General features: G+C 45.5%; 2 protein-coding genes and 1 long non-coding RNA gene across 5 annotated transcripts; 2 read left to right on the top strand and 1 right to left on the bottom strand.

Annotated features, from left to right (window-relative positions):
• GTF3A (general transcription factor IIIA) lies at positions 1 to 12,480 on the top strand (the record flags this gene model as incomplete). The annotated part of the gene is made up of 9 exons (XM_045869236.3): positions 1 to 213; positions 2,708 to 2,808; positions 6,474 to 6,570; positions 6,952 to 7,040; positions 8,499 to 8,572; positions 9,766 to 9,846; positions 10,624 to 10,853; positions 11,927 to 11,980; positions 12,218 to 12,480. Coding segments are annotated over 9 exons (1,104 nt in total), but the record flags the coding sequence as incomplete, so codon positions are not given.
• Positions 12,428 to 27,106, bottom strand: MTIF3 (mitochondrial translational initiation factor 3). Of its 3 annotated transcripts, none has more exons than XM_045869233.3 (5): positions 26,976 to 27,106; positions 21,519 to 21,593; positions 16,676 to 17,139; positions 13,849 to 14,006; positions 12,428 to 12,683 (listed from the first exon to the last, which is right to left on the bottom strand). In XM_045869233.3, the coding sequence occupies exons 3-5, from the start codon at positions 17,136 to 17,138 to the stop codon at positions 12,465 to 12,467; spliced, it is 840 nt and encodes a 279-aa protein (XP_045725189.1). In that variant the 5' UTR covers position 17,139; positions 21,519 to 21,593; positions 26,976 to 27,106; the 3' UTR covers positions 12,428 to 12,464. The 3 variants fall into 3 exon arrangements, with proteins under 3 accessions (XP_045725189.1, XP_045725190.1, XP_054362259.1); XM_045869234.3 differs by having other exon boundaries at positions 26,860 to 27,065; XM_054506284.2 differs by lacking the exon at positions 26,976 to 27,106 and adding an exon at positions 26,562 to 26,819.
• LOC135363855 (uncharacterized) lies at positions 17,138 to 22,556 on the top strand. Its single transcript, XR_010410066.1, has 3 exons — positions 17,138 to 17,733; positions 19,208 to 19,462; positions 21,317 to 22,556. It is a non-coding gene; the product is annotated as an uncharacterized LOC135363855 (long non-coding RNA).

The following is a 27,106-nucleotide window of genomic DNA, read 5'->3' as shown; positions in this document are numbered from 1 at the left end:
GCCACGGCCCCGGGCGCCCTGGAGCCGCCGGCCTCGGTCGCGGAGGCCGTGTCATCCCTGACCATCGCCGACGCCTTCGCCGCGGCCGGCGAGAACCCCGCCTCAACGCCCTCCGCGCTCAATAGGAGGTTCATCTGCTCCTTCCCTGACTGCAGCGCCAATTACAACAAGGCCTGGAAGCTAGACGCGCACCTGTGCAAGCATACTGGGGAGGTAACCGGGCGCCGGCCAGGCCGCGGAGGGGCGTGGCGTCCAGGCCCAGGGACTCATGATGCAGTGGCCCGCCAGGTGGGCTCTAGCCATGAGGCCCGGGGCAGCACGTGGGTGCACATGCCTATGCAAGACATGTTCAGCTTTGGCACCCTGGATCCCGGAGGCGAACCAGCTCTGCCTTGGGTTTGGGAGGAGCTGAGGAGAGGTAGACACGTTCTGAGACCGAGACATCCTTGTCATGGGCTGGGGGCTTACCAAACCGCCGCTTCCCCTTTGATCTTGAGTCTTGGCCAGTCATCACCTCCTGATAATCTGTAAATAGGTGCAGAGGAAGGATTCATTTACTCTCATACTTTCTACATCCCCTACGCTTACCCCCAGCAGACACCTGACTTAATCCCCGGCCTCCTGGAACTGGAATGGAGGGTGACTTCTAAGTACTGGAGGTTTGGCAAGCAGCATGCGTTCATTCCTCCATAATTAAGTACCTTTCTAGCCCTGAAGAAAGAGTAGTGAACAAAACAGACCAGGCATCTGCTGTCACCGACCTTATGCTTTAACTGGGGCAAAGGAATAAGGAATGAGATGCAGTAAATTGAGAGCTCCTGGAGGATGATCAGGAAAGGTCTCTCTTGACCCGAATGAGAAGGAAAAGATCCAGTCATGCAGACATAAGGGAAAAACAGTCTGGCAGAAAAGGAACCTGCGATTCGGTGTGATTGAGTTGGGGACTATACAAAAGGAGGTCTGAGCAGCAGGTCTGGTGGGATCATTTGTAGGCCAGGGTAGAAATAGGGTTTGGAGTTTGGGTTTTATTTTGAGGGCAATAGGAAGCCTTTGGAGATGACCCCTGGGGAAAGGGAAGCTCATGGAGGCCAAGGAATCTGCCCAATTTCCCAATGTTTGACAGAGCCTGGCTTCACACTGTCTCATTAGAAGGCCCTTAATTTCTTTCCTTTCCTTTCCCTTGACCTTTCCCCTTCCCTTTCCTTCTTTTAAAGATTGGTTTATTTTAGAGAGAGAGAGAGAAGATGGTGGGGAGGGGAAGAGGGAGAGAGAATCTCAGGCAGACTCCAGTGCCGAGCTGGATCTCACAACCCTGAGATCACGACCTGAGCTGAAATCAAGAGTCAGATGCTCAACTGACTGAGCCACCCAGGTGCCCCTGAAGGCCCTTAATTTCTTAAACCAGGGACCTGCAGCCCCTGCCTTTGCTCCTAGCACCTATGTAACTTAGGGGCCATTCCTTCATGTGTCCTCATGGCCCCCATCCTCCTTATCCTCTCCAGCATTGGAAGGTTGATCATTTCCTCCAACTCTTTTTCTCTTCTTCACTGACTGTTTTCATTGCTCCTTTGTGCCCTTGACTTTACCCATGCCACCCAGCTGTCTTGGCACTCTTACCCAGTGACTGTCTTCGCTCAAAACACCCATTAAGTTCTGCCACCCTGTCCTTTCTCTTGCCCATTCTGTCCCTCAAATTGTGGGTTCTTAAACTTCTATGTCCAAGTAGGGAAGCATGTGGTCACTTTTGTGTCCCTCCCTGAGAACCCCTGGGGCAGCATGAGCCTCCTGTCCCTTCTGTGGGTCACCCCCAGAGCCATGGTCCAGGGGAAGGATAGATTGTGTCCTTGGGGCACGGGGGAAGTAGCTCTGCGACCCCTCCCTCAGCTCTGCCCTCTAGACAATAAACTGCCCTCTCTTTAAAACAACAACAAAAACAAAAAAAGTAAGACTTAGGAATACCGTGCAAAGTTCTGTGGATCTTCCCCCAGTCATACAACTCTTCTGTCTTCTTGTCTACTTGCTTTGCTACTAGTACTAACATTTGAGGCCTTGGTACCTCCCTCTTGGACTGTTCGGGGGTTATATTTTTCATAGTTAAATAAACAAAACTGGTAATTTGGGGGATGTTTTTGACTTTTCCTGTAGGTTCAGAATGGAGACCCTTCCTCCCTGGGTCCTAAGTGTTGGTTGCAGTTAGGCCAGGAGCTGATTGCTTTGCTCTGGCATCTGTGAACATCTTCCTGGAGGCGTGCCAGGCATTCTGTTAGCACAGATACTGGGCTTGTCCGGGATGAGACGGAACCTCCACGTTCCTCTGCCTAGGCTTCGAATGGATAAAAACACGCTGTGGTGGAGATGCGTGCATGTAGGCCATGCTGTACCTGCGCATAGGACGTGCAGACAAGTCATCTTCGGGGAGGGGGGGGCAGTGTTGCAGCCTGTTGTCAGGTTAGGAGCAGGTTAGCAGTGCTGTCTCTTACTGTGAAGGCTGCCTGCTTATTCCATACGCTATTCCTAGAACAAAACCTGCCGCACCGCCTTTGTGAGAAAGCTGCAGGATTTGTAAAACATTCTCTAGCCTTGGTGCTTAGCACTTACTGAGTGGAACCATCTCTGGAGGCAGCGTCCACATTTTAGGTCTTTAAATAATGCCGGCGTTACGAACTAGGGCAGGATTGACATGTTTTTCTTCTTTCCTTCCTGCTAGAGACCGTTTGTTTGTGACCATGAAGGGTGTGGCAAAGCCTTTGTCAGGGACTACCATCTGAGCCGCCACATCCTGATTCACACTGGGGAAAAGCTGTTTGTGTAAGTAGAGAACAGTTTTGAGGACTTCGAAGTGGTTGCGTTTGGCATACCGACCTGGTAAGAAAATGGATGGTTCACTTCCAAGACCAAGAGTGTGCAGCTTCTCTCATTTGCATCTCCTGGTCCAAGGGGAGACTGGGTTTGAATGTGTGGAAGAGAGGAGGGGGTTTTGTGCGCGCCCTTTATGTAGGATAACTTCAGGAATGAGTTTATCTGAAGTTCTCTTGAGTTTGCATCCTCTCTTCTCCCTTTAAAGTATATACTAACTGGGAAACCCACCCCAAAAGACACTTCGTTCAGACCAGATGGGATAATGGTTCCCTGGCAGAGTCTTGGCTCCACAGGTACAGCGTCTTTATGAACCAATAAATAAGCTGCCGGGATAAGAGACAGAAGCATGAAGAAGTAGAGCTTTTAATAGCTTTATCTTGTATTTCTTCACATTAAGCCCCTGCACCTCTCCCATACCAGGCTTTATTTTATTCTTCTTGGAGTTGCTGCTTATTTCTGAAAGGATGGAGGTACTGCTTGTCTTTTAAATCAACTACTTCTTTAAAGCAGTGGATCTTAGATTTAGGGAGCATGAGAATCACCTGGAGAGCTTGTGAGAATCACCTGGAGAGCTTGTTAAAAACACAGGGTGCTGGATCCCACCCTGGAGTTACTGATTCGGTAGGTAGGGAATGGGGCCTGAGAATCTGCGTTTCTAGCAAGTTCCCAGGTGATGATGCTGTGGTCTGGCATCCACACTTGGAGAACCACTGAACAAAATGTTTCATGGAAACAATTAGTTTTCATTGAAAAAAAATAATAATTTATTAGATATCCAGAGCTACATATAGGAGACCATGTCAAGAACTAGCTGTGTGGCAGGTTTTGCAGATGTTAAGAATTTGATATCATAATTGTGTTCTGTGAGACAGTTCCTCGCGCAGTAAGGTTTTCTAATGATCTGAGTTGATTTAGTTTTAAGATGATGGTGAAGGTGAGGTGTCTCATGTCTCACTAAGGTCCAAACAGTCTGAGGAGGTGAGTTGTCGGTTGTTGATACGGGATCACCTTCGCTGTCATTTTCCACGTGGAGAGCCACCTCTCTGTGTGACCAGTGTGCTAGCCAGCAGGAACGGGACAAACTACCGAGGGGGTAAATGTCCTTATCTCAGCCCCCAGTCACGCACACAGTGTATCATCAAAATAGATGACTCCAAGTGAAGCTTAATGGATTTTAAAATGTAGTTCAACTAGCCCAGCAAAGAGTAACTGAGCGTCACTGGAAAATAGAGCTGGGCTATGGTCTTTGACATGGAAGTTTCACTTTGGTGAATTTATTCTACAGATACACTCGTGCCTGTATTAAATGCATGTATGAGGTTACGTGCAACACTATGAGTAGTCACAGAGCATTGGAATCAACCCGCCTGCTCTTCACGAGGGACTGAAGAGCATATCAACACAGTAGAGTACTCTACAGCTGGGAAAACGTATGCAGATGTTGTCTGGGAAACTGAGAATCTCCAAGGCATATTCACTGAAAGACCAAGGTTCAGAAGAGTGTGTACAGAGGGCTGCCTTTTTGTGTGTAAAGAGGAGAGAGAGGTGGACAGGAAGAATCTGCATTTATATTTACTTCTGTCTGTTTAAAACTCTAAAGGTTACTTAATAAAACCAAAAACGTCGCCTGGGAGTGGTGAGGAGTCATGCAACCATGTCCCTTTTTATGCTTTTTGGTTTCTGAGCTAAGTTACTGTATACTATTTAAAAGACGAAATCTTCAAGGAAAACAGGCTGGGTACAGATGCACAGGGTGAATGGGAGAGCTGAGGGTTCTTCCCTCTGGAACGAGGCAGCTCTGTGGTAATCCCTGTCGGCTCTCTCGCCGGGCCTGTCTTCAGCTCCAGGTCCCCTGCTGGACAGTGTTACTGGGCTGTCTCTCTGGCTCCTTAAATTCCCTGTGGCCAGAATCCCTCCCAGTCCAGTCTGAGCTCTGCTTCCTTTGGTCTTCTCCCTCCTTCTTGTCGAGTGGCATCCCTGTCTACCCGACAACCCACAGCAGAGACAAGGCCACTCCCCTGGGCGCCTCACCCTCTCAGTCGTCCTCTACAGCAGGTGGCTCATCAGGTTCTGTTACTCTTCCCTCAGACCCTGTCCCTCCTGCAGCTGCCATGGTCTTACTCCAGGCTCTTACTCCCACTTGAATGGTGTTTTCTCTGCCCCCAGACTGCTTCCTTTCTTAAAGCTGGGCACGGGATTTCAGTGTAGCTTTCATAACAAAGTCCAGGATCTTAGTATGTTGTGTAAATGACCTTGGTGACCTGGCCTTTTTATGATCTTGCCCCATTTGCTTGACTCTCCGACATGAAACTGTGGTCCAGCGGTGCTTAACTGACCAGCAGCACCGCCTGCAACTCTGCTTGCGTCTTCTGGGTCCCTGTGCTTGCTGTCTGCTTCCTGTCACGACGTTTCCGGGCCCTGTCCTCTTGCCCCACACTTGTGTTGGGTTAGATGCCTGGGTCAGGATTCAAGTCCAGAGTGACAGAAAAACTAGTGGCTTAAACAAGACAGTCTCTGTTTTTCTTGCTCAAGTGCAGAGGTGGACAGTTGAGGGGTATTCCACAGTCAGGAGGTCCTGGGCTCCTTGTAACTTGTCTCTGCCGTCTTCATCTTGGGACTTTGACATCATGCTCCAAGAGGACTGCTGGAGCTCCAGCTGTCACATAGGCCTTCCAGCCACCAGGGTGGATGAAGGAGCAAAAGAGGTGTGCCCCCTTCTCAGACACTTTGTGGTTGTTTAACAGGATGGGCCCGAAACAGCCATATGGCCACCCGTAATTGCAAGGAAGGCTGGAAAAACCTCTATTTCTGTTGACTACATACCCAGCTAAAACTGGATTCTGTTCTGAATTCTGCTCCTGAAGTCAAAGACCACACCGGTTGGAATTCCTAGTAGTCTCCGCCACAGCGCCCCTCCCGTGTGCAGCACAGTGCCCGACAGGACTGTTATCCAGTGTGTATCCGTGAATGATAGCTGAGATTAGGGCTCTCAAGGAAGTCCTGCTTCATCCACCAGGTTTAGGGGAACTCATCACAAGAAGAGCACACCTTAAAAAAATGCAACTGCACAAAGAATTTAGATAATTCAAGGGCAAGATATAGAAACGCTCATTAAAGGGGACTAAAATGGCTTGATGATATGCCAGAGGGCATAATGGTTTGTGGTTTTGCTCTAAATATCTGTTTTTACCTCTGATGGTAAGCTGAAACTAGTGTTTTTGAGGGTTTTTTGGAAATGCAGCTTATTGTGACATTTCAAGCAAAATTAAGGTTATCAGATTCTAAATTGAGAACAGTTTAACTTAAACACGATTTAAGCCTAAGCAGGGTTTGGGCTTTTGGAACTAGTGTTTTCCACCTTCCCTCTGCCCAGTTTATTAAGCATGGTCTGATGCACTGTGCTTCATTTCAGGGCCTGACATGAAAATGCATCTCATTACATGGTTATCATATCAGACTTGAGAGGCTGACACTGACTTCGCACTTTGGAATTTGTTAAAGACTATTTTATACTGTATTTTGGAAAGTACTTTTATAAAGTTGGAGGATAGATGCTTCTTAAAAATCCTCTTCCTTTGGCTTGTTAACATTTTGATTTATACAATTTCTTACAGTTGTACAGCTAGTGGTTGTGATCAAAAATTCAACACAAAATCAAACTTGAAGAAACATTTTGAACGCAAGCATGAAAATCAGCAAAAACAATATGTAGTAAGTATGAATGATTTTCTATGCTTAAATTCTCTAAATATTTTTATGCTTATTGTCTGTGTTTCTCAAATGCTCATCAACCAGATTTTGTCTGCCAAATACCTGAATTTAGCCCAACTACTAGCTATCATAATAGCAACTTGTTTTGAAAGCAAACATTTTTGTGCTAATGTAGTTTATTATTGGTAGACTGCCCCAAAATGAGACACTTCTGCTGTTTCAGATGTGTTCATCTTTAAAGCCTCCTGGCCTAGAATTTGACAGTAACTCGATGGGAGCAAGTAGCAAGTACAGAGCCTCCGCAATATGTTTATCTTGAGGGAATTCTCTTGTGAACGGTTCTCTGATTTTTCTCCGGACTAATGAACCTTTATTAAACAGTGCACTTTTGAAGGTTGTAAGAAGGCCTTTAAGAAACACCAGCAGCTGAGAATCCATCAGTGTCAGCACACCAATGAGCCGCTGTTCAAGTAGGTGCTTCACGTGGCTGAGATCTCTTACAGTTCAGGTGGGAATAAGATTGAAACGCAAAGGTTGGGTGCAAGTGTTCAGAAACCATATCTTTTTTAAAAAAATATTTTATTTATTTATTTATTTGACAGAGACAGAGATAGCGAGAGCAGGAACACAAGCAGGGGGAGTGGGAGAGGGAGAAGCAGGCTTCCCGCTGAGCAGGGAGCCCGACGTGGGGCTGGATCCCAGGACCCTGGGATTATGACCTGAGCCAAAGGCAGACGCTTAATGACTGAGCCACCCAGGCGCCCCCAGAAACCATATCTTAATCAACACTTTTCTATACTGTGAATGCCCATTTATAGAGTGGGTCATTTCAAATGTTTGCTTTTGTTTTTCTTTTCTAACAGAAATAGTTAATGTATTTCTGAAGGATTTGTGAGATTAGTACAATTGTGGTTAAGCTTGAAGGGAAAGCTAAGAAACGACTTTATTCAGTGAGAGCCCATTTATTTTTATTAAAGATTTTGTCAGAGAGAGAGAGAGAGTGCACACAAGCAGGGAGAGCGGCAGGTAGAGGGAGAAGCAGGCTTCCTGCTGAGCAGAGAGCCCAATGCGGGGCTCGATCCCAGGACTGCCAGGATCATGACCTGAGCCAAAGGCAGACGTTCAACCGACTGAGCCACCCAGGCGCCCCAAAGAGCCCGTTTAATTGTGTGAACTGTCATTATGCAGACACGAAGTGTTCCTTTCCTATAGAGCAGAAGTCATGGGGCTTAGTGTGCATTAGAGCGGCCTATCCTGAGGGACAGGAACGGTGACTGGACACATAAGGGTGGACTTGCCGAGAGGGTCAGGGAGCCCCAGCCGCCTGCTCGGAGGGGCGTCTTGAAGGGCACTGGCTGGCCACTCTGCGTGCCGCCGTCCTGCCCGGTGCCTTCCTGGCCCCCCAGAGCTGCGCCTTGCCTGGGGTCACTGCAGGGCCTGTGTGTGTCCTCGCTGGCAGGCCTGCCACCTCTTGTGCCGCTGGGGCCTTTCACACGGAAGCGGCCCGTGCCCCTGCATGGCTCACCAGAGCCGACCCGTCTGCCGCTGCTCTCCTTCCACACCGTCCCCAGGCAGCAGCGTTAAACCCAGTAGAGACCATTCAGAATGCCTCAGGGGTTTACCTCCGCCATCTTGTCGTAGCCAGGAAAACAGTCCATTTTCAGAAGGACAAAGATGAAAGTTTTAATTTGATCACAACGCAAAAAAAAAAGTCGTCATGACTCTTTTCTCTCAGTTTGTTTTGTCTCAGGGCTGGTCAAGTAACTTGAATTTCACTTGTGATTCGGTGTCAATTTTAAATCTCCTCTTTATGATTGGTTTGGTTGTGGGGAGAGACTTTGGTAGCAGAAAAGGACAGAGTAATATTCACCCTCAGCAGATGCTCCACAAAAATGGATTGGCTCATGCGTGACGTGTTGTTAACCCAGGTGTGCCCATGAAGGATGTGGGAAACACTTCGCCTCACCCAGCAGGCTGAAGCGACACAGCAAGGTCCACAAGGGTATGTCTGGTGCTCACTGGGGGCCCCCCGCTTCGAGTAGACCCCGGTAGTGTGTGTGTGTCTAGTTCTTTGACTGTAAGATGCTTTCTCTTCTACGCCGTGGTCACGTGGAGAAACTCGACGCTATCTAGGCAGGGGCAGCATGCTGCTGGTTCAGGTTTTAGACCCGACCAGGCACGGCACATCCTTGTCTGTTCTTCCACTCCTGTTGTCGCTGTTCAAAGCGAGTGTTTCACCATCTGCCACAAGGGCCTGGTGGCACTCTATGCTTCTGAGAGTGTTAGCGCTCCGGCCTCGGTTGGCTTTTCACCACCGTTTACCTCTTTACTACCTGCGTCTTCCTTCTCCTTACTGGCATTCACAGGGCTTGGGGAATAGTTTGAGGTTTTGGAGTAATCAGATTGTAACTTTTTCAAAAAGACTTGATTAAATTACTTAAATCTATTCTCTGTTTCCGTGAGGGATTTTTTATTCTGTATTCCAGTTTTCTAAGTATATAATGTATGTTTTTGTTTTTGTTTTATTTTAACAAGAGACTAGTAGCTGAAGAGTAGGAGGTAGCCTTGTTCCTTTTAGTGTCACTCTGCTATTTAGTTGGTGAAACACAGGTTGGCTGTTACAGTGACAGATTCTTTCAGTCCTGGCGCCTCGCACGATGTCCATTTTTGTCTGCCGCGTTTCCCCTGGGTTCTTATTTTCTCCCTTAATTGCAGCCTGAGTCTTTCCTGGTTTGTGGAACTTACCAGATAGTAAGACTAGAGGCCAGGGGTAGGCACACAACCCCTGAGACTTAGTGTTGGTGGTCGGCCAAGCACAGAGGACCACAGAGCTCTTTCACTGAGGAAAACAAGAGGCAGGCATAAAGCAGGGAGGGCAAAGGGGCTGCGAGGCACCGAGGTGGGGAAGCACGGCAGCTGGGAGCCCGTGGGCGGTATATGCAATGTACCGGGAACAGCGTGCTCCTGTCAAGTCTGTTGACATAAAACCCTATGTGGAAAACCTTGCTACGCGATTATTTGGTTTCCCTGTAAAACAAACTTAGTTTTTATTCCCACCTCTAAAGACTAACAGAATATTATTGGGAGACTGGAAAAAAATTATATAGGCTTATAAGTTTCCTTTCTAATTACAGTTGGTGTTTACACTGAATGTTCACAAAAGGCAATGCACCAGTGTATTTTTTTTCTAAACAGGCTATATGTGTCAAAAAGAATGTTCCTTTGTGGCAAAAACATGGACAGAGCTTCTAAAACATGTGAGAGAAACCCATAAAGGTAAAGCAGACATGTATGGCACAGTGTAAATATTTGTCGTTTAGAGTGAAATGTTAAACATGTACCTTAAAATAATAACCATTCTGTGTGATGTTTTGTGACGTGTTGGGTACCTCAGTTTGACGAATGAGCAGACAGAGCTGTGGTCCCAGGTTCGGAAGGAGCTATGCCAGGAGGTGCTGTGCACGATTAGTTTTTTTTTTTTTTTTTTTAAGATGTTATTTATTTGAGAGAGCGACTGCATGAGTAGGGGAGGGGCGGGGCAGAAGGAGAGGAAGAAGTAGGCTTCTTCCGAGTAGGTTCCCCTACTCGGCGGGGAACCCCATGAGGGACTCCATCCCAGGACCCTGGGGTCATGACCTGAGCCAAAGGCAGATGCTTAACCAGTGACTGAGCCACCCAGGCGCCCCTAAATTAGTAGTTTTAAAGGCTCTGGCAAGTCTAGAACCACAGGTGTTCTGTGGGACAGTTTGGGAAACAGTGCTTTATGTATTGGAGGACAAGGAAGGAAACTGCTCTTTTTAATCTCCCCTTGCCCGCAGCCACCATGCTGAGAACCCCTGCTCCCTGGGTAAGGGAACAGAGTGACTTCCTGTAATATAAGAACATGGGAGAATTGAGACAAACTTCCAAGCAATAAAAACTGGAGTTAGTTTTTGATTTATGATGATCATGACATTTTCGGCATCAGATACATTACTTATATATTCAAATTCATTTTTTTCTGTATGGTGATACCTGGGGAAGTTGGTTAAGTTTGTCTGTCTACTCCACCAGAGGACACAAAATGTGAAGTATGCCAGAAAACATTTAAGCGCAAGGATTACCTTAAGCAGCATATGAAAACTCACGCCCCAGAAAGGGATGTATGCCGGTGTCCAAGAGAAGGCTGTGGTAGAACCTACACAACTGTCTTTAATCTCCAGAGCCACATTCTCTCTTTTCACGAGGAAATGCGCCCATTTACCTGTGAACATCCTGGCTGTGGCAAAACATTTGCAATGAAAGTAAGTACTCGTGCTCACAAATGCAGTCCTTTAGGTCTGTGGCTTCCCAGCTGGGTTCTTGGGAGCCCTGGACTCCAAGATGGTGCCCCAGGGCCTACAGGTGGGGAAAGCCGGGTGCTCTAGCCCTTCCACTCTGGCTTCAGCAGGAGGTTCTCAAGTCTGCAAAACAACCAGATTTGCCTACGCCAGTGGTTCTCAGAGCGTGGTCCTGGGCCAGGAGCCTCAGCATCACCTGGGAACTTGCTAGAAATGCATATCCCCAGGCCCCCCCTCACTGAATCAGCAACTCCAGAGATGGGGCCCAGTAATTGGTGTTTTAACAAACCCTCTCGGTGATCGTGTCTGACTTCGAGAACCAGTGCCTGTGGTACCACATGCTTATTGACTGTAAGAGTGTGCTGGGACCTGGGGGTTCTTTTAGACGGTCATCTTCCAGGGGTTGAGAGAAGTGGGCAACAAGGACAGGAGGGACCACAGCACTTGGGAATCTAGTCTGGATCTTGGTGTGATTTGAATAGGTAAGAACGGGACGGGCCTGGGCGGTTCTGCGACCCGCTCTCTGGCAGGTGCTCTTACAAGTGCGAACCGTGAGTTATGACTCCGACTGAAGAGCCACTGAGGCAGGCGCAGCGTGTGTCCAGACCCTTAGAAAACTCCCGGGGGCTGCTGGTGGTCAGCACTATCGAGGACAGCAAGACCTTGGTCACATTTTCCACTGGGGTTTGGGAATGCTGCTGACGTAGGTTCAGTTAAAAGAACCTTCTTCAGCTTGGAGTAGCTCACTCAGAACTGGTTTCCCCTCCTCTTACTTATGAAACTAAGAGCCGCCAGAGGTTGAGACTGTGTAAGTTCCTAACCTGGGTCCTTGGGAAAGGTAGTGATTAGGTCTAGGATTTGAGGAAGAATTCTGCTGTGGTGGGAGAATCTTTGTAAGCAGAGGTCATAGCCTTCAATGGTATGTAACAGAAAGAAGGTTGAATTTATTTAAATAACTCACGGAGTTTTCATATTAAGAGATACCAAAATGGCAGTGTTTTAAAGATTTAACTGTTTTTCTTTTTCCTTCATTGTAGCAAAGTCTCACTAGGCATGCCGTTGTGCATGACCCTGACAAGAAGAAGCTCAAAGTAAGTTGAGTTAGGCAAGCTGTTAATTTTAAACATCAGTTACCTCAGCCAGATGCAATCTAGAATGTTTTCAGCTCCTTAGTACCATGTGAGCACGCACTGCTATGGAAGGGATGGCGTGGCCTTCACTTTCTTCTAAAGGAGTGTTGTGTGCCCGGTGGGGGGTACAGCTATTAGAAGATCAGTTCACACAGCTTGATTGTGAATTCCCATTATCTTGTTTTCTTATTTCCAAAGGTAAAACCATCTCGTGAAAAACGGAGTTTGGCCTCTCGTCTCAGTGGCTATATTCCTCCTAAAAGGAAGCAAGGACAAGGCTTATCTGCGCCTGAAAACGGAGAGACACCGAACTGTACTGAAGACAAGGTGCTCTCGACTGTTGCGCTCCTTGCCCTCAACTGACCCTCCCACCGCTTTGTTTAAATGAGACCACAGCATTCAGCTCAATTATTTCTGCTCAGAAGCACACTTTTCTTTATTAAAATCACTGATGCACAACATCTGATTCTTGATTGTTTCTGTTTTCTTTGTTCAGAGTGTCTTCTTTCTGGGTTCCTTGAGTTTCTCTATACGCATTCTCTTCCTTTTTGCTCAAATGACGAAGAACACACATTACAGCTTTTCCTCCCCGAACAGGCTGTGGCCGGGAAGAGAAGGTAGCTATTCCAGGCATAGTCTGGAGTATTTGATTACAGATCTCCTCCTAGAAAGGGAAAACAGCCAAAAAGATGAATTTAAAACCAATGTATTTGATGCTTTCTAGTGTTAATGCTTTAAAACACATAAAAATCAGCATTCCTGACTTGCTGTTATTTAAATGACTACGTAAATCAAATTGTACTTCTCGGGTTAAGCTGATTGAAACCTGTACGACAACCAGGCAGTTTTACAAACAACCATGTAACTAACTAATGCACTAAAGGTTGATAGTTTTAAATTCCCACTCTGGCATGACATTGAGGGACTATGTTTGGCTCCAGCTACCATCTCAGAAAAAAGAGGTACAAAGCAGTGGGTTTGGGCATTGGCAGAGGACCTCTTTATCCCCCAAACTGCAGTTCCCCAAACATTACTAACACAGAGTCACTGGGGTGATTAGAAAAATACAGACACCCAGTTCTAGAGATTCTGGGCTGAAACCTAGGCCTCACAATTCTAACCTGGAATGAGGGTGAAAACCACCAGACTAAGGCTGCCTTTTAGCTGCTAAGGTCTTGGACTCTGAGACCAAAATAGATATTCTGTAAACTTATCCTGGGAGTGTAAACTGGTACTTTCCAGAAAGACAATTTGACTTTATATGTAATACTTCTCAGGGGCATTATTAAACAGGAGACAGACTTTTAAAAATGAATCTGTTTTGTGGTTTTTTTTTAAAGATTTTATTTATTTCACAGGGAGAGACACAGCAAGAGAGGGAACACAAGCAGGGAGGAGTGGGAGAGGGAGGAGCACGCTCCCCGCTGAGCAGGGAGCCCAATGTGGGGCTCAATCCCAGGACCCTGGGATTATGACCTGAGCTGAAGGCAGTCGCTTAATGACTGAGCCACCCAGGCTCCCCAAAAATGAATGTTTTTAAATGATAGATGATATTATGCAATTTGTAAAAAAGAAAAGTATATAGCCCTGAAATTACGAAGTGCAATGTTTTCAGGTGACGAAATACTTAACTATGCTTCAATGGAAAAAGTGATGTACATAGAGTATGCTTACATTTTGAAAAACAGAATTGGACAGCTACTGCCATCACTGGGTAGAATTAGCAGTTACTTGTCTCTGCCTTTGCTAATTATCCAGATTTTCTACAATTGTATCTTTAGATCAGAAAACAAAACCACGAGCAGTTCCTCATACCTGCTTGTACTCACCATCTTATGTTCTGGCTCCTCTGTGTTCTTCCCTTTTTTTATGGTAATTTGAACTTTGTATTTTTTCTCAATCCACTGCTGAATCTGTTTATTCTTTGTGTCCAAATCATGTTGTCCAATAGTTGAAGAAAAAGTGAGTTCCTTTGTCAGGGTAGGTCCTAGTTTGAAACAGCGAGACTTGGTGCTAGGACTGTTTACTGGTCTCTTCACAACACCCGAGCTGTGTCACACCCTTCCTGAGAGATCAGGTTGGCACAGGGGCCCAACGCTCCTCTCTTAGTTTCGAATGTTTTTTTAAACAAGGGAGATGGACAAACTTAAAGGTACCAGTTTTTTACCTGCCAAGTAAGAGTATTTAGGTCTCAGACTTTAAAAGCAAAATAGATATTCTGTAATGTATGAAATGCTTCCATTATTATTACCCTCATTTGATGAAAGAAAAAATGGTCCTTTCAAAGTAACGAGTCTAGCTTTATGATAAACTTGACTATCCTTATTTTTCCTTCTGATTAGAGCAGCATCTGGGAAGTACGCTTTTCTTTTTTTTTTTTTTTAAAGATTTTATTTATTTTTTAGAGAGCGAGAGAGAAACAGCATGAGGGGCAAGGGTCAGAGGGAGAAGCAGGCTCCCCGCTGAGCCGGGAGCCCGATGTGGGACTTGATCTCAGTACCCTGGGATCATGACCTGAGCCGAAGGCAGACGCTTAACCATCTTGAGCCACCCAGGCGCCCTGGGAAGTACTCTTTTCATCTGACTCCTTTTGTGATGGCCTCCTAGTGACAGTGGGGTCATCCAGACTGCATCAGACAGGAGGGAGCTCCCTATGTCCTGTATTCTGAAAATGGAAACCCTGACTATTCAAAATTATTTTACAGGGAAGGAACAGACTATTTAGTAAAAGCGTTGGAACAATTCAGAGTTTTCATATGGGGGAAAAATTAGGTCTCAACCCATAAAACACTCTACCCAGGAGGACTGACTAAATGTGAAAAAAAATACAACTTTAAAATAGGAGAAAAGAAAGTGTATGTTTGTGACCTCAGGATAGAAGAAGGATTTTGTTAAGAAAAAAATTGGTAATTTCCTCTATCAAAACATTACTGGGTAATTAAAAAAGGACAAAAAAAATTCTGAGACAAGGTTTTTGCATCACACAGAACAGAGAACTCTATAATCGGGGGTGGAGGACCATGAAAGTAGAAAAACAGGGACTATAAATAGGCAAGTTACAGAGGAGGTAACTTAAATGGTGAAAGGAAGTACAAATAAATAGTAAGACAGGCTTTCTCACCCATCAGCATGGCAAAAATTAGATGACAATACCAAGTGTGGGTGGGGATGTAGAAGAGAAGTTTCATACATACACTGCTGATGATCTGCCCCACAGACTCTGGAGACACTGACAGGCTCATTGTTCTTCATAACGAAAGACTGCAAACGAGCCCAATGTTCATGCAAAGGCCCTAAAGCCATGGTATATGGTATATTCTTAGGATTCTATTCAGTAATTATGATAAATTAGCTACAGCTGTTCTATAAACATGGCTCTTGAAAACAGCGTGACATAATTTTTGTGTGTATAAAATCCTGCTATATACTGTTTATATGTAACCGAAGTTTAACAACACAGACGGACCTACACCCCAAGTCCATGATGGTGGGGAGGGAGCACAGACAACCTCGACAACTCTGTAATGTTTTATTTTGTTTAAGAATCTGAAGCACAACAATGTTAATGTTTGTTCATTCTGGATGGTGGATAGTAGGTGTTTATATTTTTCTGTATGCTTTCTAATTCCCAAAATAAAAGTAATTTTTCCTTTTAAAAAAGTCCTTTTATCAATACCTCCTTGCTTCCTTCAAGCCCTGCAGCTGGTCCTAGGTCTCTCTCAGAACAAAATAATGCCTTCAACACCTTAGCCCTTCAACTATCACAACAGGAACGTGTCTTCTCCAAGCTTCTCTGGGCTGTTCAACTATTTTTCTGTGATACAGTTTGAAGTCTGTATCATCCTAGTTGGCCTCTGAAAACTTTTTGTTTTCTAGTCAACATCCTTGTTGAATGTGCTGTTACAAAAGTGAGCCACAGATAGTGTGTGATTTTCTTAAGACAAACCACCTCACTGTGGCAGCTTCGGGACCAGTCTCCTGGTCCCTGTCCCAGGCTGTTCAACAGAAAACAATCTTTCATAACGATCAGCACTTAGTGGGAATCATGAAAAATCTTCACTTACTATCCAGTTCATGGTTCCATGAAGGCATCAATGACAAGGCATTGTAAGATGATTGGCAAAATGTGCAAATGAGCATTACTTACCAACACTGTAACAAAACACTGGGGTGTGAGAGATGCTCTATGAATCACCTCGGAGATTAGAAAGCGCTTCCAAGCCATTAGCCAAGCACCTCCACTTTAGAGATGTGGGGGAAAGCGGGGGGAGGGTGGCCCAGCCCTGGAACAGGGACTCCAATCCGCCTCCTCCGAGTCTCATCTCATTCCCGCCGCCAGGGCTCTGCCACCCCCAGATCAGAGACAGAGCTAAGGACCAAGGGGAAAAGAGGTTCCATCACTTTGGGGTGTTTACCTTATTTTCTCCTCCTTTTACACAGGCTTAAAGGAAGAGAATGCTGACCACAGGGCCTCAAGGGAAAAAGAAGAGGAACGGAAATAAGGGAGAGCTGAAGAAAGATGTGGGCAGTGGTGGTGAGACCGTGAACTTCCCTGTTTTTTTACATGCCCGTGGTCACGGGCACCTTGGCAGATGCCGCTCTCAACTGCTGGCCTGCGGTCCCGAGGACTCAGTTTGCAGACAGCATGACACCTACCAGGTTTGGGGCGGGCCTTTTCCAATTCCCGAAGTCTCAGTTGCTCCTTGTGAATCTGTGCCCCCGTCAGGAGCTGGTAGTGCGGAGGTTCCACGCCGCTGTCCCGTTTAACGAGCCTCAGGTCCCGCTCATTCATGAGCCTGATCACGTCTGCTCGGTGCATGTTTCCCAAATCATTGCCTGCCTCATCCAGCACGTGAATGACTCGCTCGTGAATTTTTCTGCCAATGTTGCTAAAAGCTGGCTCACTCTTTTTCTTCTTCTTTGCTTCATCCTGGGCGTCTGCAACAGTACTGAAAGCTTTTGCATGAATCAGGTAGGACAGTCTTGGGACAGAAGCTCCAAGGGACAGCTGCGCTGGTATGGTCTTGTGCAGGATGTATTTACCAAGACACCTGCTAATGCAATTATTTTCAGTCTTTATGGTTTGTAATGTGAGCCTCTTTAGAAGAAGAGCAGCCATCCTAAAAAGCAGGGAGAAGGTTCGTTACGATTCAATCAGTTCATCCCCGAGCTTTGATGCTGTGGTGCATGGAGGGCGTGTGTGAGGCTGCAGGCCTAGGTCATCTGTGAACGTTGTGGATCCGTGCCTGGAGAATTTACACCAATGATGTGGACTGTCAGGTGACTGTGGTCATGCTAAGTCGCGGAGGTACTGTCCCCAGCACAAGTTATTGTCAGAATAAACCATATTAGCACAGTGCTGTCGTTTCCCATCGTTTCTTACCCCAATACTATCTCATTTGACTCTATTTCCCAAGGATCTCGTAGTGCCAACTCCAAAAGCAAGGATCATCCTAAAGGTTTACTTAGGAGAATGCAGTATATAAAATCCTTGGTGACTCATAAATACCAATTCATAAGCTTTTAATACAATCAACTGCTAACAATTTATCAATACATCTGCCGGTATACAGAAGACAAGAGCACTATTCTGGGAAGGGGGACTCCCCACGAAGGAAGGTGATCCCCGGGAGCACTAAATGAGACTCTCAGAAAGGAAATACACTGATGTGAATCAGAGTGCCGACCTCAGAAACTCTACGACGACTCACAAGGTACGGCATGACGAGCAAACGCTAATGACACATTAGGCACACACTGTGATCCTGGTTTACTTCATGGGAATAACCGCTGTTCTTATAAATGGCATTCTGATTTTGTACTGGCTTTTCTCCCCCCGATAAGTGTCTTTCTCCTTCCACTCACACGTTGGGCCAAGCCTAGAAGTGCAGGCTGGAGGAGGGATGGGAAGACCCACTCATGTCATCTGGGGTGAGCAACACAAGAACTCAGGGAGGTGGGCCTGTCCACGACCAAAGAGGAAGGGATGGGGGCCTTCAGCAGTGCTTCTCAAAGAATGGTCCCTGGGTCACCTGCAGGAGAGTCACCCGGAGTGTTTGCTAAAACTAGAAATGCCCTCTGGTCCCTAGCTTTGATGCCACCGGGTTGTACAACCCCTGGACCTAGCCCCATCATCACCCTGCCTTAGGCCTCTAGTGACCAGTGAGAGAGAAAAAACAAAACAGACACAGTAAACTGAACGGAAAGCAATGGGACGCACATACTCTCACTTCTGTCCTCACGTAGCTGGGCAACACCCACATCTGTTGTTCCAGCCTCTTCCCTGAATCCCTAACTTGTAGGGCTGACTGCCAGCCCGCGCTGTCCACTCAGACAGCTAATGTCGCCCAGAGCGAACGTGTCCCCCGCCGGCTCTCCGTCTTCCCCCTACGCTGCCTCCTCCCTCAGTCTCCGCCAGGTCATAGAGCACACGCCCTCCCGGCGGCTCAGGCCCAAAGCAGCGAAGTTATCCTCCACTCTCCTTTTTCTCTTAGCAATTTAGCAGTGCATCCTGCTGTTCAGCGTCTAAAAACAGCCAGAATCCAACCACTCCTCACCTCCGTTGCTATCACCCTGCTCCAAAAATATCACCCTCTCTCACCTGGTTTACACTCAGCCTCCTGACGGCCCTCCTGCTTCTGCCCTTACCCCCTATAATTTATCACCTACATAGCACAGTGATCCTTTTAAAATATACATGGCAGATGACATCCCTCCTCTGCTCAGAACCCTCCACTGGTTTTCATCTTGCTCGGGGGGAAAAGCCAAGCCCGTGAAGGGGCCCACAGTGGCCCCTGCCCACCTCTGCCCACCTCTGCCCACTGCACCTACCCCGCCTCTTCCAGCTCTGTTCCAACCTCACTGGCCTCCAGGCTGTTCCTTGCAAACACCAAACAGTATTCCTCTGGATCCTCCTACCCAGGAGTTCCCTTCCCTAATCAGCTGTGTGGTTCATTTACCTCAAGCCTTGGCTCAAGTGTTACTGCTCAGTGAGGCCTCCCCATCTACTCTGTAGAATACTGTATACCCCATCACTTTCAAATCCATTAGCTTGCCTTTGAAAAAATCCACTGCCAGACATATTATATAGTTATTTGCACACATGTCCATAATCTTTCTCACTAGAATGCAAGCTTCACGAGAAAATATAATTGTCCATTTTGTTCACTGCTGTGTTCCTAACACTAGAGCCCAGAGCCCGGCTCGGCACGGACATGCTGAGTGAACGTTTGAGCCAAAGGGAACAGCCGGAGGGAAGGTGGCGTCTGCTGGCGTCTGAGCCCTGGGTCCTCAGATGCGTCATTCCCTAGCAATACACACAGATGCTGGTTACGCACGCTCTTCACACTCCGGCTGGCCCTTCAAACGCCCACTGACCTCAGTGAGATCTATGGCCAGATGTTCCGCCCACAGCGAAGGAGATGAACTCACAGTTGCGACCTGGTTGGTACTCCAGCTGCAGATGTGGCAAAGGCTCTAGAATCGGAGCAGACTGGATTTTAAATAGCTGAGATACTGTTTAACAAAAGAAGTCAGGTATTTGTTGGTGGACGAAGCCCCCAGACCAAAAAAGCAAGAAAGCTTGAGGAGACCAGAGAAGACTTTTTTCCATTTATCATCAGAAAAATAGCCACAGCACCAAATTTCACTATGAGTTAGGATGGCACTGACAATAATGGATGAAAGCTGACTGCATCCTGGGTAGTGAATCCTCAACACATTAAAACAGAAAATATTATTTCAAAATGTAGCTTTTTTTTTTTTTTCAAAATGTAGGATTTTTAAAAACAAGTAAGCATATGAATAGACTAGGCATAGGAAAAAGATGAAAAGAAATTTGTGAAAACCCTGGTTGTTTGTAGTCGAGGACACAAGTGATTTTTTTCCCCTATCCTTCCTAATTATCATTTTTTCCTCAATCTTTTACATGGAAAAAGTATTTTTTATACTAGTAAATAAAATATATTTATTTACAAAATAAAGACTATTTCAGAAAAATTATGTAGAATTTTTTCTTAAAGCTTTAAAAACACTTTCCAGGAAAAGGTAAAGAGTAGAAAAATACTGTAACTATATTTTTAAATTCTGTACTGTTATTTAAATTTTAAGAAGTTTTTTGGGGCACCTGGGTAGCTCAGTCGGTTAAGCGTCTGCCTTTGGCTCAAGTCCTGATCTCAGGGGCCTGGGATCGAGCCCTGCATAGGGCTCCCTGCTCGGTGGGGAGTCTGCTTCTCCCTCTCCCTCTGCTGCTCCCCCTGCTTGTACTCTCACTCTCTCTCTCTCAAATAAATAAATAATCTTAAAAAAAATAAAAATAAATTTTCAAAAGTTTTAAATTTTCTTGACTTATACAGCAATTAAGCTCCAATACTAGCTAAATTTTGGCTTTATGTCAGCAAAGCTGAACGTATACATATTTCTTCAAAATAAGCTTTTCATAGATAAAATATAAATACAATGTTAAGAAAAAAGCTGTGAAATTATTAAATTTGAATTGCAAATACCAACTTAAATTCTAATAATTAAAAAGTTTTTTTAAAAAAGATTTTATTTGGGGCGCCTGGGTGGCTCAGTTGTTAAGCGTCTGCCTTCAGCTCAGGTCAGGATCCCAGAGTCCTGGGATCGAGCCCTGCATCGGGGTCCCTGCTTGGCGGGAAGCCTGCTTCTCCCTCTTCCACTCCCCCTGCTTGTGTTCCTGCCCTTGCTCTATCTCTCTGTCAAATAAATAAATAAAATCTTTTTTTTTTAAAGATTTTATTTATTTGAGAGAGAAAGAGAGCGTGCGAGTGAAAGCGGGGGGGGGGGGGGATGCGTGGGGAGAGGGGCAGAGGGAGAAGCAGATTCCCCGCTGAGCAGGGAGTCAGATGCAGGGCTCAATCCCAGGACCCTGGGATCATGACCTGAGCCGAAGGCAGAGGCTTAATCAACTGAGCCACCCAGGCACCTCTAAAAAGCTTTTTATTAGGAAAAGTTTCAAACATGTAGAGGAAGAATAGTATAATAAAGCCCTAAGCACCCATCACGCAGCTTCTTAATAGCACGTAGCCAAACCTGCCTCCTCTCTGCTTCAACTACTCTCCTACGCCCCCAGCCGCCCATGAACTATTTCAAGGTAAATCCTATCTTGCCAGCAAATACCTCAGTAAGTCATCTCTAAGAGGTGAGGCCTCTTTTGTCTTTTTAGTGACCATAATAACATTACCCTAACTAACAATCATTCCTTTATATTATCAAATATCCAGTTTTCTGATTTCCCCCATATTACTACAATTTTGCTTGTTTACATTTCATTCACAGGTTGGGAGCATGGACAGACTCCCACTGGCCAAATGTGAGGTAATTTCAACATTAAAGAACAATGGCTGAAAGTTGTTTTAACACATGGAATATGCAAAAATCTATAAAAAAGAAAGATCATTTGCCAGAACTGCATGTGACTATTGCCCAGACTCCTTACTGTGAAAATTGGTAAAGAAAAAGGACTAAGCATTCATCGTACCTTTTTAGGAAGACCTGTAATCAGCAATCATCCCCAGGTGGTGAAGAAAAGCTCTTCGTTAGAGGAGAATGCCAGCTAATAAATGGAGAAGAAAAGTAATTTAGAAATCGCCATTTTGCCACCTTCAATCAAATCACAGATCCAGGCAAGGGTGGATGCAAACACCACTAGGTAAAAAGCTAATGAGGAAATAAGGTATTCAAATGGTGCCAAAGGGTGACTCAAAGATGACCTGCAAATTGAAATGGGAAAAACACACTTTGGCTGTCACCCTCCTTAACCTAAGGTCCGACTCAGTATTCCAGCGATGGGACAACCCGACATCCTAGTGCCTACCTCCTCCTGTGCCATGGCCTGGGTGCGGTGCCTTCTGTGAAACAGTCCTGCCAAAAAAGGTTTAACCAGAACCTGGTCCGGCCTCTAGACCTGGTTTCCAGTCTCCAGGGAATTCAAGGGCCAGACTCGGGAACAAATCAGGCACCACCACAAGGGAACAATCTGACAAATACAGACTGTGAGACAAGCCAAGTGGCTTGGTGTCAAAAAAAAAAAAAAAAAAAAAAAAAAGTGTTAGGAGGAAAGAAAAGAGAAGGGGTTTATTCTTGAATAAAAAGACAGAGGAGACATAATTATAAAATGCAATGTGTTTGAAAAAAGCAACTACAGAGATGTTGAGACACAAGGGGACAAGCTGAATAATGACAAGATTCCTAATGGAGCGGGTGCTTTCTGAGAAATACTGTGAATTGTCTCAGGTGGGAAAATGCCATTCTTGGGAGGGGACTCTGAAGTATTCAGGGTAGAGGACCATGACATCTGCCACTTGCTCAGACAGGGTTTGGCAGAAAATACATGTGCAGCATGGCAACATCTGCTGAATCTACGTTATGGTTACACGGATGTTTGGTTATTGAGCCTTACAACTGTTCTGTATGTTTAATTTTGTTCATAATTAAAAAGTTAAAAGAGAAGCCAGCTGCCCACAGGAAGGAAAAAGTTCCCTACTTGTGCCAATACGACTGTTCCAATCTGTGTAAATTATAGACATCAGTATAATTTAATAAATTGGCATTCTGGCTTTATAGATCTTCAAAAAATGTTAGTTTTCATTAGTTTCAAGGCTGTATCTAAATGAAGCCTATGTCTAGGGAACTTTACAGATTTCAAAGTCTGAATTGTTTGGTAATGCAAATCACCTTTATTCTCCATCTAGTTTTCATCAGAGCAGTCTAAAAGTGTTTCACCATCATGAATGAAGATGGTTTCAATTCGAAGTAGAACTTGTGCAATGTCTGGCTAACTAGTAGTTAAAAGTGAACATGTTTTGGAGTAGCGGTTCTCAGAAACTGGAGGCCTATCAGCATCATCTTTTTCAAACACAAGATGTTTCCCTGTTCCTCTCTTGTTAAGAACCACTGGGTCAAGACCCCCTCAAAAAAGAAGACATAAGAAAATACATGATAAAACATTGTAACATTCGTGGGTTCAAGTGGTTTAAGCTAGGCTGTCTGGGAGTACAAGAGCAAAGGTTAAGAAAAGGTTAAGAAAGCTTTCCAGGTGGGTGCAAAATAGAAAGCCTTGCTCTCTCATGAAATTTCTCCAATTAAATGTCTTTGATATCTCTGTATTTTATTGAAATAGCTTACTGACCATCCAGGAACAAATAGTAGGCCGAATGAACCAGCAGTCTAAATCGAAATAGGTTCTCATGTTCTTATGACAATATGCCTTATGACTAAAGTGCCTTTAGTCACTTACTTCCACAGCTGTCCCTTCTGAGACATCCAGAGCTATGTGAAAAGCCAATTATCTCAAAATCATTTACTTAAAGTACACAATCGTGTAGTAAGAGATAGCCATGTCTGGTTTCACGGTAACTCAGACCTGATGGAGATCATCTTGTGCTGCAGCTATCTGCATCTGTTGGGAGTTTTAAATTCCGCAACTGACTCCACATTGTAGGGAGAAAACATATAATTTCTCTTTTGTTGTTCCTTATTTACGTGAGATTGGATCACTGAAAAACTCCACATCCTGCAAGCACTGGAGGATAAACTGACAAGCGCCCTCAAAGCCCCCTCACTCTTCTGTCTTAGCAATTCCCACTCATTTCAGTCCTCAGTCCTCTGCTTGGACCTCTTCAACACCATCACTAACTGGCCTGGGACCATGTAAGAAAAATGACAACTGCATTATTCCAAATGCACACAACACAGAATAATTTTAATGTCTGATCCGCATATTTCATAAGAAATTGAAAGGCTTTCAAACAGTAAGCCATAAAGTGGGAAATTATTAAATAAATATACGGTTACTTCCATACGCTGTGTATTTCGGGAGAGCTTAGGGTTGTGTTCTTTATACTTTCACATTAAGTCTGCAGTTGGTTAAAATGAACAATATTCTTTGAGGACTACTTCTCCCCACTTTTATTATGGAAATGTTTAAATATACAGAAAAACTGAAATATACAGAAAATGATACAGTGAACACCCCAATACCCCTTCATCTAGATTCTACATGTTGCTATCTTTGTATTATTTATCCATCCATTTATTCCTCTTTCTATCCATTTCATTTATGTTTTGATGCATTTCAAAGTAGTTGCAGACAGTGGCATCCTCAAGTCCTTCATCCTCAAATTCTGCAGCATGCATTCCATTAACTAGGGCTCAACATTTGTTAACAACTCTTTCCATTTTGAGGCAAATTTTACATATAATGAAATGTACAGGGGCACCAGCGTGGCTCAGTAGGTTAAGTGCCTGCCTTTGGTTCAGGTCATGATCCCAGTGTCTTGGAATCAAGTCCCATGTCAGGCTCCCTGCTCATCGGGAAGTCTGCCTCTCCCTCTCCCGCTGCCCCTCCCCCGCCGCTTGTGTTCTGTCTCTTGCTTTCTTTCTCAAATAAAGGAAATCTAAAAAAAAAAAAAAAGTACAAATCTTAAACATCTCTTTTAATTAGTTTTGACAAGTACAAACACCTCTGTAACCAAAACTCCTGTCAACATGTAAAATATTACCATCACCCCAGAAAGTTCCCTCATGCCTCTTCCAAGTTAGTCTCCAACCCCACCCAGAGGCAACAACTGTTCTGGTATTTTTCCATCATAGTCTGTTCTCAGATTTCATATAAATGTAATCAAGCAGTATGTACTCTTTGTTGTAAGGCATCTCAGCATGTTTTTGAGATTCATCTGTGTTGTTCCATGTGTCATTGTTTGTTCCTTTCTATTTCTGAGAGTTGTCCCAGTATATACTACAAATTTTAAATCCAGTTTTCTGCTGATGAACATTTAGAATGTTCCTAGCTTGGGGTTGTTATGAATCATGTTGCTATGAACATTTTTGTACAAGAAAAAAAAAAGTGATCAAATGATTACTGCCCTAAAAGACAGCTGCATTCCCCTTATGATACATTATTTTGCATTACCAAGTACCTGTTCAGGAGGTACTGATAATGTATTTGTAATGAAAGTTCTAGGAATATGATTTAAATATGTGGTTATGAGGGATTAAACTGCTTGCATGCTCACCGCTCTTCTTTCCTATATAGCTGATATTCACAAGCTCATACTTACCGATATTTGTTATTTCCAGGGAGGCTGGATCAAAGCTACATAGATTCTAGTGGACTAAGTATTTGTGAAATTAATTTTGCCAATTCCTATGACTTTAAGAATCCTCTCTCACACCTTTCAAAGGAGTTTCACAAAGTCCTTGCTTCTGCCTGCAGACCTGCCAACAGTCCATCTGCTCTGTTCCAGTGGGCTCTGCGGCCTTAATAACAGAGGACTGAACCATGGTCACTGAGCCTTCATGGTGCTCTCCCTTGGCTCTGGTTTTGCTCTTCCATAAGGGGCACATAAGGGGTACAAAGTACTCTCCATACTCAGGTTGGCTTTTTAAGAGCTGTAACACCAATTTACAACACTGGAAAAAGCCAACATGTATCTTTGGCCAATTACTTAACCATATTTCTTTACCTATAAAATTTTTAACTTATATTTTAGTTATTTTATTGAAATAGCTTACTGACCATCCAGGAAATGTTTTTTTTAAAGCTTTTAAATCCAGAGCTACAGAGTCAGTATTAACGTTGGACTTATTCCTGTACATGAATCTTGCTCTTCCAGAACTTCCTATCTCAGTGCCCGGCATCACAGTTCATCCAGAGCACCGTCCTTTGCGTCTCTGCTCTCCCTCACCCTCCTAGCTAACCCAACACCAAGTCTCATAAATTTTACTTCCTAATTCCACTCAAATCCAACCACTTCTCTCCATACCCATTGCCACCACCCTAGTTTAAGACATCTTCCATCTCGTGTGTATTCCTTCCCACCAGTCTCCTAACTAGGATTTACCAATTGCAACACTGCAATCCGTTGTCTCTGCTCTACTGTCACCACAGCCCCGCCCTCCCCACCATAAAACTGCCCCAGATTACAGGCCAACATCTTTCATGAAGCCTAGAGGGTCGCGCCACCTCTCCAGCCTCGTTCTATACCAAACTTCCTATTTGCCTAAACCACACTGGCCGTCCAGCTTCTTGAAATGCTCTTCCCTTAGGTTTAGGAAACGCCAGATTGTTGCTTAGCGCTCCTTTTCTCCGGGGATTCTGATCACCTTCCAAACTAAGCCCATCAGCCCCCACTCCTCCTGCTCCCTCATCTGTTTGTTGAGCTCAGCATTAATGCTCAACATTAAATGCTCGCACAGTAGTTTATCTTTCCCTTTTAGCACTCATCCCAATTACAATTTTGTGATTATCTTATCTGGGAACGAATCTGATTTATCTGTCCCGTCCCTGGCACAGTAAGCAGTCGTTGACTTTTCAAACGCCCCTCCACTCTCTGTACTTTAATCTTAGACTGAAGCTTTTCACTACACGAATGTGCAATTGCGAATTTCAGTACGAAAGTTTATTTACTTCTTTCGAGAGCCTATTAAACGATAAGCAGGGAAAAACAGAAATCCCGCAATCACTTAGCAACCTTGCCCGCTACTCCTCCCCCCGCGGAGACTGCGGGGGGAGGACGGTCACCTGTGTCAGCCGCGGCCACGCCCACACCGGGAAAGGGTCCCCCGGCACGCCTCGGACAGAGACGGGGCGTGGGGACGTACGGCGAGCGTGCACGCGTGCCCGTACGTGCGCCGCGATGGCGGGGCGGGACGTCCAGGCGACCGGAGGGCCGGCGCCGGGTCTAGGTCCTGCGGGTCCCGGATGCAGGGGCAGCGTTCCGGGCCCAAAGACGGCTCTACAGACCGGACGAATCCCCGAACCCGCGGCAGGGTCTGTGGCGCCTCTCCGCGCTCCGTCCGGCGGCAGGGGCGGCACTGACCTTCCAGGGACACAGCCGAGGTGAAGCCGCTTCCTCCGTAGGCCTGTGCCTAAGCCCACGTCCTCCCGCCTCAGGCCCCCCATCACTGGCACGGCGCCCCTCGCCTTTAGCTTTACCTCTGCCGGGCCGGCGATTGGTAAGGTCTGGCGGAAGAAGCCAGGGAGCGGCCCCCGCGGGCAGCCCCCTTCGCCCTCCGTAGTGGGCGGAGCCCGCGTCTTTAAAGGAAAGGTGACGCAGGGAGGAGCGC

Source organism: Mirounga angustirostris, unplaced genomic scaffold (genome assembly GCF_029215605.1).
Source record: "Mirounga angustirostris isolate CCGP_5_RB_7025 unplaced genomic scaffold, mMirAng1.0.hap1 SCAF_3, whole genome shotgun sequence".
NCBI lineage: Eukaryota > Metazoa > Chordata > Mammalia > Carnivora > Phocidae > Mirounga > Mirounga angustirostris.
Note: the sequence above shows the minus strand (reverse complement) of the source record. Positions and strands in the feature narration are given on the sequence as shown.